The 16,508-nt window shown below is 39.8% G+C and overlaps 1 protein-coding gene and 1 long non-coding RNA gene across 3 annotated transcripts in view; one reads left to right on the forward strand and one right to left on the reverse strand.

Annotated features, from left to right (window-relative positions):
- Window positions 1–10,237, reverse strand: part of WAPL (WAPL cohesin release factor) — a 95,279-nt gene extending 85,042 nt beyond the window's left edge. For both annotated transcript variants that reach the window (XM_090278323.1, XM_090278322.1), the window contains exons 1-2: window positions 9,783–10,237; window positions 6,545–7,065 (exon numbers count right to left, since the gene is read on the reverse strand). In XM_090278323.1, the coding sequence (XP_090134449.1) occupies window positions 6,545–7,043 (499 nt within the window). In that variant the 5' untranslated portion in view covers window positions 7,044–7,065; window positions 9,783–10,237. The remainder of the gene's footprint in view (window positions 1–6,544; window positions 7,066–9,782) is intronic.
- LOC150010408 (uncharacterized) lies at window positions 9,443–14,980 on the forward strand. The gene is made up of 3 exons (XR_016511232.1): window positions 9,443–10,696; window positions 12,380–12,483; window positions 14,240–14,980. It is a non-coding gene; the product is annotated as an uncharacterized LOC150010408 (long non-coding RNA).
- Window positions 14,981–16,508: the final 1,528 nt, after the last annotated feature.

Here is a 16,508-nt window from a genome sequence, read left to right on the forward strand (position 1 = left end):
CCTCCCTCCCCCTTTCTCTAAAAAATAACTAAAACCTTTTTTAAAAATTGTTTAGAGAACCCATAATTGGTTCTTTGTCAAAATAAAGTTATTTCCACCACCAAGACAAAACTGATCATAGAGTGACAGTCTATTACTTTAAATATAAAATTAAGTTTATTCACATCAGAATACGGCAATATTTTATGAAAAGAACTCTTTGGATGTTTCTCAGATCTTCCACTTAATAGTTTCCAAGTTATTCAGCCTGTCTGTAACGTGCCTTACCCTCCATACAATGGAAGTAAAGTCTGCCTTACATAGTTGTGATTAAGGATCAGCTGATATATAAAGGGCTCAGCACAAAGTGGGAACTTGATGAACAACAGGAATCTTACCCACTTCTCTCTTTTTTTAACTTTATTACAGTTTACATTCAATATTAGATTAGCTTCAGGTGTATAGCACAGTGGCCATACAATCATACACCTCACAAAGTACGCCACAATATTTGCAGCACCCACCTTGGCACTGTATTTCCTACTCTGTACTTTACTTCCCCATAAATATTTTGTAATTACCTATATGTAACTTCTTAATCCCTTCACCTTTCACCCAGTCCCTCAAAGCGCTCCCCCATCTGGCAACCATTAGTCTGTTCTCTGTATCTATGAATCTGTTTCAATTTTGTTTGTTCATTAATTTTGTTCTTTAGATTCCACAAATAAGTGAGATCATACAGTATTGGTCTTTCTCTGCCTGACTTATATCAATTTAGCATAATACCCTCTAAGACGAACCACGATGTAGCAAATTGGTAACATTTCATTCTTTTTTATGGCTAAGTCTTACCCACTTGTCTTAAAAGAAGCTGATTTTAGGTATGATTTAAGTATTTTTTATATGACAAATATATTCAGTATCTAAGGCATGTAACTCTTGCTGATACAATACTTTCAGAATTCTTTAACAATCCTCATTAATCACCTGTACTTTATCCAATGAGTAAATGACAATCTCATCTCAGGTCACAAGTTCCTGGCCTACTTCAAGCTTTCACAAATAGAACAATCATTTCCCTTTTTAAAAATGATCCTCAATTCTAAATCAAAGTTCTTAACTTTCTGACAGCCACATCCCTCTAAGTTATACAAATATTCAGTACAGTTTTAAGCAAATAATGGGAAAAAAATTTACTGGCTACAAAACCAGTCATGCAAATTAAGAGCCTATGCAGTAGTTATCTCAAAATTTGGCAGGATGTGTAGACTGAATCCCAGCTGGCTGGCAAGTAAAGTGTGCCAAATAGAAATACAAGTCTTTGCACACTTTATTCTAGACTCTATTAAAAATCTAGAGAAAACACAGATGGAAAATGGAAGCAGCGTTATATGAAAGGCAAGAGCAGCTTTCTTTTTCCCTTAATGTACACAGCCCCAGATTCTACACTACAGAATATTCATTCCAAGATTTCTTAAAAGGGCAAACCTTTAGTTCCTGCTAAATCATTTTTATGTGGCACACCTGTTTGAGAACTCACAGCTTTAATAGCAACTGCAAATGAAGCATTTATAAATAAAATAGGAAACCCTAACTCTGCAGGGGGTAGAGGATGGGAGGTGGAAATAGTGTGTACAAAAGATGAAAGATTTGTCATATGCTGACAAGCATTGAACCTGGTTGAATTTTTAGCTTAGTTTTGTTGTTTTAAATCTAGAATTACAACATTTTACTAACAATTATTCTTTGTGGTTCTCATTCAGTTTGTAATCTTACTTGTTATTCCCTTACCCACCAAGCATCTATTTGAAAAATGGCAACCATTATGTTTTATCATGACCTCATCATTCTGAGTTTCTTCTTCAAATAAATAATAATTTTTGAAAGTATTATCCAGTATAAAATATTTAAAACAAAGAATTTTAATAGTACCTAAAAATTAACCACAAAATCCCCTACAGAGAAAGAGATCACTTTAAAACTTAATGCCAGAAGAAATGATATAAGTTTAAGCTTGGATAAGCCCTTTACACGGATGTGATATACAACAGCACAAACCCCCATGTAATTTCATTTTCAAGTTTCATTTGTCCAGTCAACCATGATCCAAAATTATTAAATGTTGAATTATATAAACAAACAATTCGTAAGTTTTATACTGTGTGCTGTTCTATAGCATGATAAAATGTCTCGCCATCCTGCTCCAACGTGCCAGGATGTGAATCATCCCTCTGTCCAGCGTATCCACACTTTATATGGCTACCCATCTGTTAGTCACTTAGCCTTTTTCAGTGATCCGATGACTGTCATGCTATCATGTTTTTGTTTCAAATAAAAAACTTACTTAATAATGACCCCAAAGCTATTCATGTAACTTTTATTATAGTACATTATAATTGTTCTAGTTTATTATTGTTGTTGATCTCTTACTATGCCTTACTTACATATTAAACTTTATCAGAGGTATGTATGTAAAGGAAAAAACATAGTATATACAGGGTTCAGTACTATCTATGGTTTCAGTAATCCACTGGAGGTCTTAAAATATATCCCCTGCAGGTAAGGGGGAACTACTCTAATTATACAGTGAAAAATAGTCTGAATGAGCAGGAACATTCTACTGAAAAGGATACTATGGAAAGTGTACACTCTGAATGAGCTTGATCATAAAATTTCTCAAAGGATCTTGAATAAAATGCCTGAACATGACCTACACAGGATTTCAGAGATTTGCACTTAAGTCCAAAATTTTATTCTCAAAAGGATCTCTAATTCAAAAAAGGTTAGGAGCCTTGACCAGTGTGGCTCAGTTGGCTGGGTGTCACCCCACAAAGCAAAAGGTTGCCAGTTCGATTCCCAATATGAACACATGCCTAGGTTGTGGATTTGGTCCTACCAACTGGTGTTTCTCATATCAATGTTTCTCTCCCTCTCTTTCTCCCTCCCTTCTCTCTGTAAAAATAAATAAATAAAATCATTTTTTAAAAGGTTAGGAACCACTTTAGAGTTATAGAGATCTCTTTCATCAAAAACTTAGGTTTGGGTTTCTAAAATTCTGTAAAATTAGAAGGCTTTCTGAGTAAGAGTAAAGGCAATGACAATCTAACAGACATAATTCAAGAAAGAGTTTAGACACTGGGAAACCAAATTTTAGAGGCGACAGGCAAAGGAAAAAGAGGTCATAACATATAAAAGTATTACCAGAACTATAATCATCTGGTAAACATACAAACTTATGTTTTATAAGAACAACTTAGGATGAGACTACCATGAGATTTAAAAGTACTCCCTCAATGTTCCTTTCTTATCTCACAGGGGACTGACAGGATTGCTGAAGCTGAGCAGCCAAAGGAGGGGAGGTAAAAATTAAATATTCACAGTGCTATACCCTTTCTGCTATGGGGGCCTTGTGAAGGAGGAGAGAATAGGGACAAGATGCTTTTTAACATTTATTTATATATCTGTATTTTAATATTTTAACATGTATTTATTTATCTGTATTTTAGTATACACTTTTCTACTCTCAAACCCGTTATAATGGAGTTTGGATTCCCAGTCAAGCCACAGTATCACACCAAAACTAAATATAATTTAGCTGCATCAGCCTAGAAAGCTAGTATCTCATTTCTACAGAAAACTGTTTTCCAATTCCCACCAAACAAATCAAACAGCAGAAACAGCAGTTTGGACATATAACACAGACACAAACACACGCACACACACACACAAATGCACGCGCAAAAAACCTGGCCCTGATTTATAAAAATTGGGCTGTGGCTGCTGTGGCTCAGTGGATTGAGATATGACCTGCAAACCAAAAAGAGCACTGTGAGACTGCCAGTCAGGAAACATGCCTGGGTTGCTGCTGGGTTCCCAGCTCGAGGCATGCCTGGGGGCATGTGGGAGGCAACTGATTAATATCTCTCCAGCTCACAATGTCTCCCTCTCTATCTCCCTCTACTCCTCTCTCCAAAAAAAAAAAAAAAAAAAAATCTTTTTTTAATGTGTATGTATTCTTACATGTTTAATCTTCAGTAACCTTCAAACTCCATTTGATGCAATACACTCAAGACATTTTTCCACTGCTCAAGTTTTTGAACTTGCCAATTTTAATGCCTTTTAGCGCTTCTATTTTTTTTTTTTTTAATTTTATATATTTTGAGAGAGGAGGGAAGAGAGGGAGAAAAAAAAGAGAGGGAGAGAAAACATCACTGTGTAGTTACCTCTTGTACACCCCCAACTGGGAACATAGCCTGCAACCCAGACATGTGCCCTGACTGGGAATCAAACCAGCGACCCTTTGGTTCACAGGCCGGCTCTCGATCCACCGAGCCATACCAGCCAGGGCTTGCTTCTATCTTTTATTTCACTTCTTCCACATCAGCAAAACATTTCCCTTTGAGGACTTTTTTCATCAAGTGAAACCAAAAGAAACGTCACTTAGGGCAAGATCGGGTGAACACAAACAATAGGCATGGGGGCCATGCCATTTTTGGTCAAAAACTACTGAACATTCAGCATGTGTGGGCAGATGCGCTCACAAATCAACCATCATAAAATGGACAAACACATTGAGTCCTCAAAAAAATTTCAGAGGCCAAAGGCAGCCTCTCACAACACCACCAGCTGGTACACTGATACAGATGGGTTCCTCTCACAACATTCACCTAGCCGGGGAAGCCTGTACTACAAGGGGCCCGCCCTCCATATTGTAGATGTAACATCAGCAAAGCAATACATGGCAGTTGCTATCTTTTAATATTTAACTTCCAGTTCCTGTTCTCCCTCTACATACACATTAATCCTCTGATACCCTCTGTCTGCCGGTGATGCCCCTCTGTTCTCCAAAAGATAGCCCTTGGAGAAGGCTGTGTGTGTCTTCCTTGACCAGTTTTACCACCTCCCCAGCCTCATTGTACTCCAGCCTATTTGCCCCAGATTGTGGGTCAACTATCAGAGGAGAGCAAGACATGACAGTAAAAACACTAGAAAACTGAAGTAAAACAGCATTTCAAGAGCCTTAGCACAGAGGAAGACAGAGTAGCAGCTCAAGTTGAAAATCAATAAATTAATCTCATCCCAATTCTCCCACAAGGTGACCTTGGATAGTCACTTAACCTCTTTGAGACTGATCCATAAAATGAAAAGAGCTGAGTTAAAAGTTCGTTTTGGATTACCCTGACCGGTGTGGCTTGGTTGGGTAACTTCCCACAAAAGCCAAAGGGAGTCAATTCAAGTCCTGGTCAGGGCACATGCCTAGGTTGCAGGTTCTGTCCTTGGTCAGGGTGCATGCAAGAGGCAACCAATCAATGTCTCTCTTCCTCTTTTTCTCCCTCCCTTCTCCTCTCTCCAAAAATAAATAAGTAAATAAAATCTTTATATAAAAAAGTTCACTTTGGCTCGATTATAATACATTTTAAGGAGCTGATCTGGAAAAAGTTTTTATGCTCTGCTTTTTTTTTTTATAAAAGGTTAATCTATGTTATGAATAATGTTCCAGGAAAAACATGAGCAAAGCCTAAGGACAGCCAAATCAGAATTAATCAAGGGGATGAAGGAAATGACAATAACAACCTCTCATCCTCTGATCCAAGAGTGAGAAAAAGAGTGAAAAAAGTTTCAGCATTTTTGCTAAAAACTGCGCAAGGCAGTCTTTTATCACATTGTTTGAGGCCCCCCAATAGGAAAAGCCTCCAAAGAACAAATTCCTCTTAAGAAGTACTATGAAAGTTTTGTCTTTAATTTCTTTTCAAAATATGAGATTTACATAACCTTCTATATCACTGCTTTGCCAAGTCAAGAACTAAGGTTTTCAACTACAGTGACATCCTTGTCCAATTGCTGTTAAGACACATGCCGTCTCCCCTGCCACCTCCAATCTTAAGTCCTTGAAGTTAATTGCATTTCTATCATTCAAGTTTCAAATCCTTTAAAAAAGTAGGGGTACAACTGATAAAATACGTTGTTTTAGGAATGAACACTAAATGCCAGATTTACAAATTAATGTTTTTAAAATGCATTTAATTTTGTGTATTAAAACTGATTAATATAAATTGCTACTTATGCCAAACAGACTACAAAACTAATCTCAATTTGTAATGAAATCCAATTCTTCAATGTTTGCACTCAATACCTCCTTAATCTTTCTAAACTAGGTTTGGAGGAAAGCCTAACTAACACTCCTAAACCTAAACTTCATTGTAAATGCTCATCTCATTTTCATTATCAGTAACCAACCTAATCCTCCACAATAATAGAAATGAGATACTATGTAATCCTAACTCAACAAAGAGATGTTTCTTATTGGAACTGGAGTTCTGGATTTATGAAAGACTGTTCCCAAAATGAGTAATAGTCTGGAAACATTATCCAGTTGTTTAAGTAAAATTTCAACTCCCAATTGGTTTAAGGTTTTTAAATCTCTTCTACAAAATTATATGTAGTCCCCATTAATCATAAATACAGAAAAAAAACCCAAGAAGTATAGTATTTTAGAATTTAAATCCTTTAACTAAATGGCTTACACAAAGCTCTCTGCCTCACAATAAAGAAAATCAAAACTTACCTAAAGTCATTAATTTAGCACAACTACTTTTGCTTGCATCATCTTCTAACATTCGGTTTGTGTTCTTCTCTTTCTCAAGTGAAGTATCCTCCAAATGTAAGCATTTATCAGATACAACACTGTCTTCATCCACTGCATGACTAATTTTGCTATTAGCTTCAAGTACAGAAGTGACGTCTTCCAGCTGAGCAGCTTCACTGGTTTCAGAACAGGAGGAACCCTTACCCTGGGCTAAATTCTTTGAAGAAACTGGTAGAGACTCATCATCACTATCAAATCCAAAAGGATCGCCAGTATTTTCTTCTTCCACTTTAGGTTTCTTCGGAATTTCTTGGATATCTGGTTTGAAATTGGGCCTCTTCTGCCCTAATTTAGCCATAAATGTGGTCTCTCCCCATTTTGTGCTAAGGGTGGTCCGTTTGTTGGAAAAGACTTCATCAAATTTTGAACTGCCATTTCCTCCTTTCCTACTGTATGTTTTCCCAAATCTGGATGTCATTTTGACACCTGTTTCATATTCTCTGCAGAAAAAAAAAATGTAAGAAAACATATAATTGCCAAATATTTAAGTGTTAACATTGAACATAAAAATAAGGACCAAGGGATTCTCACGTGACTTTTCAATATGCAAGATACAAATCTTTAAAAATTGTTAAATAGGGAGAGGAGGTATAAAGAAAGCAGCTCATTTTTTACTCTATGTACTTCCATATGTCAATTTTTTTTTACAATGAATACATATTCATATGTTGCTTACAGAGTAAGACTAACCAACTTATAATACAGCATATACAAAACCAACTTATAGAACACCAATTTTTTTGTTTCAAATGACTATTTTTAAGAATACCACTTTTACCTAAAAAAAAACAATAATAACCTTATGGGTAATTTTCCCTAATATAAAATCAAGCACAAAATATTCATATTTTTCAGTATCTCAGATATATCAAATAATTGACTAAATTTAGTTCTCTGAAATTTCAGAACTTATTAATATGAGGGGGGAAATTGTGGATTTTCTCATATATTAAAACATGCAGCTTTTAACCCAATCTTAAATTCTAATTCTTGATCTAATGTAATCTGAAGTGTGCTTTGAAAAATATTCTTTAGTTGGTCATCCCTAAGCACAAGAAACCATTCTTATTCTATCTTCTTGTTCCTACAGTGTTGTGCTTATTGCTGAAATTACATTTTCTGGAGCTGGTGAACTCCAGCGTATTACAGTGGTCCATGGATTATTAAACAAAGCAACAGAAACATACAACTTTAATTTTGTCTTCACTTTATAAAAGATATATTGATTTACCTGATTTAGTTACATTTTAGTAATACTAGGACAAAACTTTTTAAGACATAAATCAAAAGAATCAAACATTTAAAAAAATTACAGTACTGTATAAACACTACCAACTCTTAGCCACTTCTTACACTTTGACCTTCTAAAGTTTAAATATCAATATTTAAATATAGCTAGAAAAAAATGAGCAGTTGCCTAGGGGGTTGAAAAAAAAAATCTTCACCCTTACAACAAACAACTGGAATGATATATGACTCATACTTTTAAATCTTCATCTACCCTTTAAATGTTATCCCTTTATTACTTCATTATTATAAACTTAGTTTTATATATATTCAGCAGAGGAATTCCCCCTCATGTATGGTTAGAAGCTAATACTATTTGAGAAAATAACAACTAATTTAGTCATCATACACATCTCGTTAGGGCCCATAAAGTTTATTTAAAAACCTTTTAACCTATCACAAACTTTTTGCTAAGGGAGATTCCCTTCTACTGTAAATTTACACTAAGAGTCTTATTGTGTTTCTTAAAAATAGTCTAACCAAAACTAAGTACATTTGGCAGCTAGAAGAATTACAAAATAAAGTGACTTTCTTTCCTCCAAGAATATAAAGCCCCAATCTACAGACCTACATTACACACACACCCCCCGACAAAGCTAGAATGTTTTGGATACACTTACATTGTAATGACCTAAAAATGTCGACTGAAGGCCAAACCAAAAATCTAGACTTGAGCTTCTTTAGAACCACACCAGAAAATTTCATTGCAAAAATGGTCCTAGAACCACAAAGGATTCAACAGTCCTAGAACCTGCTCTAAGTTGAAAGTCTGCAGGTGAATATTTGATATTAGGAGTCAATTATTTTAAAGGTAAGAAAAATCATGCTTACATTTTAAAAAGAACTTATGTTTTTACAAAGATTTACTGAACTATTGATGAAATAATGTCAACGATTCTCTCACTTTAAGGGACATGGAATGTAAAGCGGTAAACGAGAAAATTTTAGTGGAGTTACTGTTAAATCTGAGAGATGAGTACATGGGAGTTCATTATATAATATCCCTTACTTTTGCTTTCCTTTAGTTTTTGATGTCTTTTTTAAAAAGTCACTAGTACAAAGTACGTATAAATTCAAAATAAGTGTGCAGATATATTTGACATACTTTTAAGCATTATCTCATATTTTTAAATATTATTTCAAGTATACAGGGTACCTTGCCCAGGCTTCCACTTTCAAAGACTATCATCCTAGTATAAAGAAAAGAACAACTCAAAACTAAGTCTTTTCGGTCGCTGGATTTTTTTCCTTCCTTAGCCCAAAGCCAGGTCGAATATTCAGGTAAGTGCGCTGGGATAAAGTCCTCACATTTACTAACCCCCGTCCAAATCTAGAATCTTTCGGCTCCCTATGGGTTTAGAGATTTTCCTTTACGAATGAAAGCCAGAAAGGATATAAAGCTAACCTTCCAGAAAGCCTCACCTGCGGGCCGTCTGTGCGCCAGTGGGTAGGCGCCCGCTTTCAGCGCCCCGACTGGAAGCTCACGCAACTTTTCTCCTCCCCGCCCCCACAGCCCAGGAAAGGGATGTCGCTTCCGACGCCCCGGAAGCCTCTGCCACCAAATCCCCAGGGCAGTGTAAGGCCTCGGTAGCGGCCAGGGACGACGGAAAAAGACAACCCAAGACTCAGGGCTGAAACCAACACACTCGACGGCGGTTGGGGCGGGAAGCAAATGCAGCCGCACAGAAAGAATTCAGAAAAAGGACAAATAATAGAGGCAAAGGAGAATTCTTCAGGTTCCCCTGCCCAACTTCCTAAGAAGCCGGGTGGATGAGACAACGAGACTATCATCACCCCCAACCAGAACCCTGCCTCCCTCAACCTCACTGGCTCGCTCCGGCCCTAGGCAGCCGCCCGAGACCTCACTTACCCTCGGCGCCTGGCGGGTGCTTTGGCCTCGGGCCGCCTCCGCCTCTCCCGCCCTCAACGGCCCACGGGCGGGCGCCGAAGTTCCGCGCGGAAGAACAGGACCTGCTGGTGCGCGAAGAGTAGCAAGGGGCTCCGCCACCGTCAGAACCCGCGACTCCGCTCGCGGTAAATAGGAAACCCGGTGAAGCGGAGGGGGGGGTGGGGAACGGCGGCACCGCAACTTCCCTCCTCGCCTTGAGCGCCTCCAACCGTGTCTGGGCCTAGGCCTCCCTGGCCACCGGACCCCGCTACGTGCCTCCGCTGGGCCGCCGCCGCCTCCTGCGCCGCCGCTTCCGCCGGTGAATGGTCAGCGCTGGAGTTTGCACAGGGCCCTGAACCATCTCAACGCCATTTGCGCTCCCGGCCCCCACCTCCTTCCTCCAACAGCCGCTCGCTCCGTCACTCCGCTTCCCACAGGCTCTGCGCGGCTGCCTGACCCCGCAGCCAATCGCACGGCCGCTTACTCAAACCGCCGCGCAGGCGCCGCGCCCCGCATGCTCCGGTGCCCGCCATTGGCCCGGCCGCGAGGCCCGACGGGAGTTGTAGTCCCGGTCCGCGAGGCGTGGGTGCTGAGAGCCCCGCGCGGGAGCGAACGGCGCACGAACTGTCTTCTGCGGCCATGGCCTGACCGGGTTCGGGAGCTATCTCCAGCTCCGGGCCCCGCCGGGTGATGCACGTGTCACGGGGGAGGGCTAGGGGCGCAGTGCAAGCAGCTGTGGCAATCGTTTCCCCTCCAGGGACCCGCCGGTGTCTGGGGACGGTGGGTTATGCAGCTGCGCCAGGCCTACTGGGGCAGTAGCTCAAGAGTGTGGAGGTCGGGAGCTCGCGTCTCAGAGCTGCCCTCGACCCGGCCTGGCCGCTGCTGGCCCGGCGCAGGTAACGACAGCGGGTTGGGGAGGCCCGGAGTACTGGGCACCCGCCGGCCGCAGTTTATTAATACGGCCCTTCAACCCCCTCACCCTTTACCTTCGTAGCTCTTCGTCTCACCCGCACCCGTTAAAAGTGACCCCGAGAATATTGGATGGTATTAAGGAATTATCATTAACCTTGTGGTGTGATAACTTTAATGTGGTTATGTTTTTTTAAAAAAAGACACTAAAGTTTTGACAGATAAATTGATCCGGTGCTGGTGCCTAGAATGTACTTTAACTCCTATAGAAAATGAGGGAGAAGGAATAAAACAAGCCAGTGGAAACGTTTTTTTGTTGACACTGTGTGGTGTGTACGCATGAACTCATTATTTCAGTCTCTCTAGTTGTGTGTGACTTTCCATAATAAAATGTTAAATGAACCAGTGATTGCCCGGGAGGATAGAGGTGGGAGATACTGAGAGGAAAAAGTCTTTCGCAGTGCAATCTTTTGTGCCACTTAAGGTTTTTCTTGGGTCAGTGTATCACCTAGTCAGAAAACTAGAAAGGTTTTTTGGTTTTCTTTTATTTTTTTAAGGCTGTAACGAAAAACAAGTTCTCAAGAGTAGTGAAGTCGGTTCCTCCGGAGTGGGGCACGATTTATCGGGCTCCGACGGCCCTATTTTGGTGGGAAATTAAAAAACAGCTCATTGCTTTCAGTGGAAAACCTGCTTTTTCCACAAATGGATAATTTGCTTTAAAGGCACCCAAAAGATATCAAGTTCCTCCAGTATATTCAGAAAACTCCGAATAAAGAAAAATATATATATTTCAGAGATTCTGCAGCCCTTCCCATTAGGAATTTAAGGTGGATCTTATAGTATGGCTGAAATGTTTTACTTTCACACCTCTGCTTGCAAAATTAATATTCTGACATTTACAATTTTCCAAAAGCTATATTGGTACTTTCTTTGGTTCAAAATAAATCAACTCTTAGGTAGCCCATGAGAATGGAAGTTATAACAAGTATGTATAGTCCACAGTGGTTGGTGTACACATAACCTTTTTTATTTAGGTCAGTTTTGTCTTTTTTAAAAAATCAGCATAGGATCTTGTTTGATCAGTTTGTTTGAAGATTGCCCGCTGAGGTGCAAGCTGCCCTTACTATAATTATTTAAAGGACACGGTGGTGGTAGGTGCTAATTATGGGGTAATTGTCAGAGGCAAGGCTAAGATCAAAAAGCCAAAAGTGGTGGAGAGACAATTTCAAGATCTTCATGTAGAAAGATGCTGAGAACCCTCCAGGACCACAGGATGAATTCATTGTGCCCTGCCTGGCCTGGCTGGTGCTGGGAACTGGCTGGGTCAGTGACTGCACTAAGCTGAAGTGAAGAGTTCCTTTTTTAAAAAAGAAATAGACAATCTTTTGAGCCCTTTTGAAGGCTTTTTGTGTGGTATGAGTGTTAAGTAATGGAACTTAGTAGTGTTAAATTCTTGTTACTGAGAGAATGATCCCCAGTCAGCAGCATAGGCTTGACCTGGGAGCTTATCCAGAACACAGCATTCCTGTTCCCAACCAAACTCCACTGAATCAGAATCTGCACTTTAACAGGATTCCCCCAGGTGATTGGTCCAAACATTAAAGTATACCCATATTTAAAATATACCCATAGCATTTGGCAGCAGCCTGGTATTTTTTGTTTGGTTGAAGGAGGGGAAATTGGGAACATTAAGAACCTACTCTGCATGAAGTATGATGACAGGCTCTTCTGGAAAACTTCATTTGCATCCCTGCCTGTTATCCCTATTTTACAGGTAAGGAAATAGAGAGGCAGGCTGGCATTTGCTCAAGGTATTGCAACTACTGAGGGAATTAAATATTTTCTTGTATCTGGTTTCCATTATTACTTGTAGGCATTGGATCTGGTAGAAAATGGTACATGATTTGGAAAGTTAAAAAGTTGGGTGTGTTTAAATATGTGGAAGCTTAGTGTATGAATATGGAGCAGAGCTGTGGTCGGCCTCTCATGCGCCACACTCGGACAACTGGAGAGCCTGCCCAATCTAGGGCCCCTTCTGAAGGAAGTCCAGACTGGGCTTGCAGGCTTTATTACCTCCTTGGTTCCAATGTAGCAAGCAAATGCCCTGAAGGCTCCCCGACTCCCCTCCCTTTACTTGGCCCTGAGTTCCACACCAGAGTGAGCAAATTGGATTACAGTGTGGATAACACATAGGCAACCAGCTTTTTTGTTTTACTTTATTTTCGTTTTCTTATCTATCACCTAGACTGGTTCTTTTCATTGGAATCTGTCTCACACACATAGGTAGCTAGTAGGTGCTTTCTTTGCTAGCATGCCTCTGTGCAAGCACAAACATCTGGCTTTTTCCCCCACTTTTTAAATTTTTCTTTATTTTTTTAAAGATTTGTTTATTTTAGAGAGGGGAAGGTAGGGAGAAAGGGAAATATCAAAGTGTGAGAGAAACATCAATCGGTTACCTCTCAGGCTGGTGACCAAGGCACATGCCCTGACTAGGAATCAAACCGGAGACCTTTGGCTTTCCAGGATGACATGCAGCACACTGAGTCATCCTGGCCATCACTTTTTTCCCTATTAAGGCATATATGCCAGAAACTGAAATCCTGGCTCTGAGCAAGGTCACACCCTTTGATACAGCAGGCTCCTCCTGTATGCTGAATGAAGGAGGGCAGAACCCCCATGACCTTGAGTTCCACTTAGGTGGACTCTACTTTAGCTGAATAAAGAAAATCCTGCCAGGAAAACAAAAGAATCTGTTCTGCCATTATTGTACCTTCATTCTACCCCAGACATGGGAACTGTCAGGACTGGAGTTGCTAAATAGAGTTGTTTAGTCTTCTGATAATGCTAGTAAAATATTACAACTTATAAACTCAGTTCAGAGAACTAGAAGTCAGAAATTACCACATAGGTTATAGAAAATTCTTCCTTGTCATAGAATGTGAATAAAATTATAAACTGTACACTTGGACCTTGTCTTACAAGGCCCTACAAGAGGAGGACCAGACACTGCCCTTTCTCTATGACACTCCAGCTCCTCTGCTCTCCCCATATTGGGCAGATGTGACTTCAGTTAATCTTACCCTGACCAACCTATTTTAAATTGTAGCACCCACATTTCCAAATGCTCACCATTCCTACTTTATTTTTCTCCAGGACATTTATATTCTCATGTAACATCCCACATTTTGTGTGTTTCTTTTATGTGTTAATCCCTATGAGGACAGGGATCTTTGCCTGTCTTATTTTATGCAAGAGTGAGTCTGTGGCACATGGCAGGTGCCTAACAAATATTTGTTGAATAAATGCCCCATTTACTTCCTTTTTTCATGTAAAATTATATTGTGAAAGGAAAGTGACTTGAAACTATCAATAGTTTCAGTAACCTGTGACTCCATAGATTGTTCGGTTTTCCCAGTGGAGAGGGGGTTGCTTTATGGAGTTACAGAGTTTTGTTCTTGCTTTGGATAGGTTTTCATTCTGAGAATTGAGAAAATGAATACTACTATAATCCCAATTACCTTGTTTTCCAGGATAATTGGAATATGTTCCCTGGAGATGGTGATATCCTTTGGGAAATAAACTGCTGTCTATGTAGTTGAAAGACAAAAACTAGGGAAATTCCCTGTAGACACGTTGCCTGACAAGGATTGGTACCCAGCAATCTCTAAAGCTCCAGCTGCCTGACTCTTGTCTTAAAACAGCTCTCTTCTCCCCAGGGTTTTCACCCCTTACCCCAAACAGTGACCCCCTCACCCCCACCCGGGGCTTCCCATCACCAAGAGGAAAATCGAAAATCCTCAGCATGGCTTACAAGATCCTGCATGATTTGGTCCCTAACTTCTCCCATCCCTTCCCGAAGTGCCAAGCTTGCCTCTGTCAGCTTCTAGAACCTGCCAAACCAGCTCCTGTCAGGGCCATTGTATTTGCTGTTCCCTCCACTAGTCCTAGAGATATGCACATGACTCACTCCCTCACCTCTTTCAGGTCCTCATTCTCGTTTCTGCTCAGTGGTACCTACTCCTTACTTTGCCATCCCAGCACTTCATACCTCCTTTACCTGTCATTTTTCTCCAGAGTAGTTATGTTTGTTTTACATATTAACTTGTCTATTTTTTGCTTTCTTCCACTAGAATATAAACTCTTTGAGAACATGAATTGTTGGCTTTTGTTCACTGCTATATCCCTAGCAGATCTAGAACCATGCTTTACACACAAAGTGTGCCATAAATATTTGTTGACCAAAAACTTCATAAATTGTGTCAACTCTTCCATATCTTTATAAAGATATTCTAATGTTTTTTGTGTGTTTGGCCTACCAATAATTGTAAAATGTACATTGAAACCTCCCAATGTAAGAGTAATTTTGTCAAATTCTCCCTGTAGCCCTTTTTTTTTCTCTAAGTTTTCTTGTAGTTTCACTTATTGATTGGTTGATTCTTGTATGTGCCCTGACTAGGGATTGAACCCACAACCTTGGCATACTAGGACGATGCTCTAACCAACTGAGCACCCAGATAGGGCCAATTTCTCCCTGTAGTTCTGTTTTTGTTTTTATATTTTGAGAATGATATATTGCGCACATGTAAGTAGTGTAGAATTTTTATAACTTCCTGGTGAAATTGAAATCTTTTTCAGTAATATGGGAGGTTAATTGCAAAAATTGCCTGAATTTTCCATCCCTTCCTGTATGCACACCTTTTGCAATGTGACTTTGCAGCTCCTCCAAGGATCTGTGCTGATCTTGTAACTTAGGTTGGCCAAAAGAATGTGGCAGAAATGATATAGTTCTGAGCCTGAGCCTTAAGAATCCTTGAATGCTTCCACATTCTCTCTTGGATCCCTGCCTTCACCATGAAAACAAGCCTGGACTAGCCTGCTGGAGGGTAAGAAGCCACGTGGAAAAGAGCTGAGGTCATCCAACCCCAGTCAACAGCCAGCAGACCCCAAACATGCAAGCCTAACCAGAATCAGCATAGCCACCTACCTGACCTGCAGCACCCACAGATGCACATGTGAGTCCACCTGTGACCAGAAGAACTGCTCAGCTGACTTTCAGACTCATGAGCAATAATAACTAGTTATTATGTCAGGCCTCTGAATTTTGGAATGGTCTGTTCTATGGCATTGTGGCAATAGACAATTGATGGTTAATGCCTCCTCATTTGGATTTCAGCCTTGGACAGGCTTTCCCAACTGCCCAGGCAATCTAAATCAACTTCCCAGTCTGTATAATTCATGTGCATTATTTTCTCAGTAACACCACTCTCTGAAGTGATTTTACTTCCTTATCATGTTTCCCACCTTAAACTAAACTATATGAGGGCAGGGACATTGTCCATTCCAATCCCTGCTCTCTCCCCAGCACAGTACTGCACTGCCTGGCCGCATGTGTCCACTCAGCATTGGAAATATGGCTAGTCCAACTTGAGATGTGCTGGAAATATAAAATATTATACAAACTGGATTTCAAAGGCTTAGTACAAAAAATATATATAAAATGTCTCAATCTTTATACTGATTACATTTTGAAATATTTTTAATATATTGAGTAAGAATATGTTATTAAAATTAATTTCATCTCTTTCTTTTTACCTTTTTAGTGCAGCCACTAGAAAAAGTAAATTTGTGACTTGCATTATATTTCTGTGGGAAAGGACTGATATAGAAGTTCAGTAAATATTTATTGAAGGAAAATATAAAATACCAAAATAAATGAGTTATCAAGCCAGGGGTTCATGGGGAGGGAGAAGTAATGAATGGGCAAAATGCCAAGAATTTATAGTGTGGTGAAATGATTCT

Source organism: Furipterus horrens, unplaced genomic scaffold (assembly GCF_987537825.1).
Source record: "Furipterus horrens unplaced genomic scaffold, mFurHor1.1.pri manual_scaffold_5, whole genome shotgun sequence".
Lineage (NCBI taxonomy): Eukaryota > Metazoa > Chordata > Mammalia > Chiroptera > Furipteridae > Furipterus > Furipterus horrens.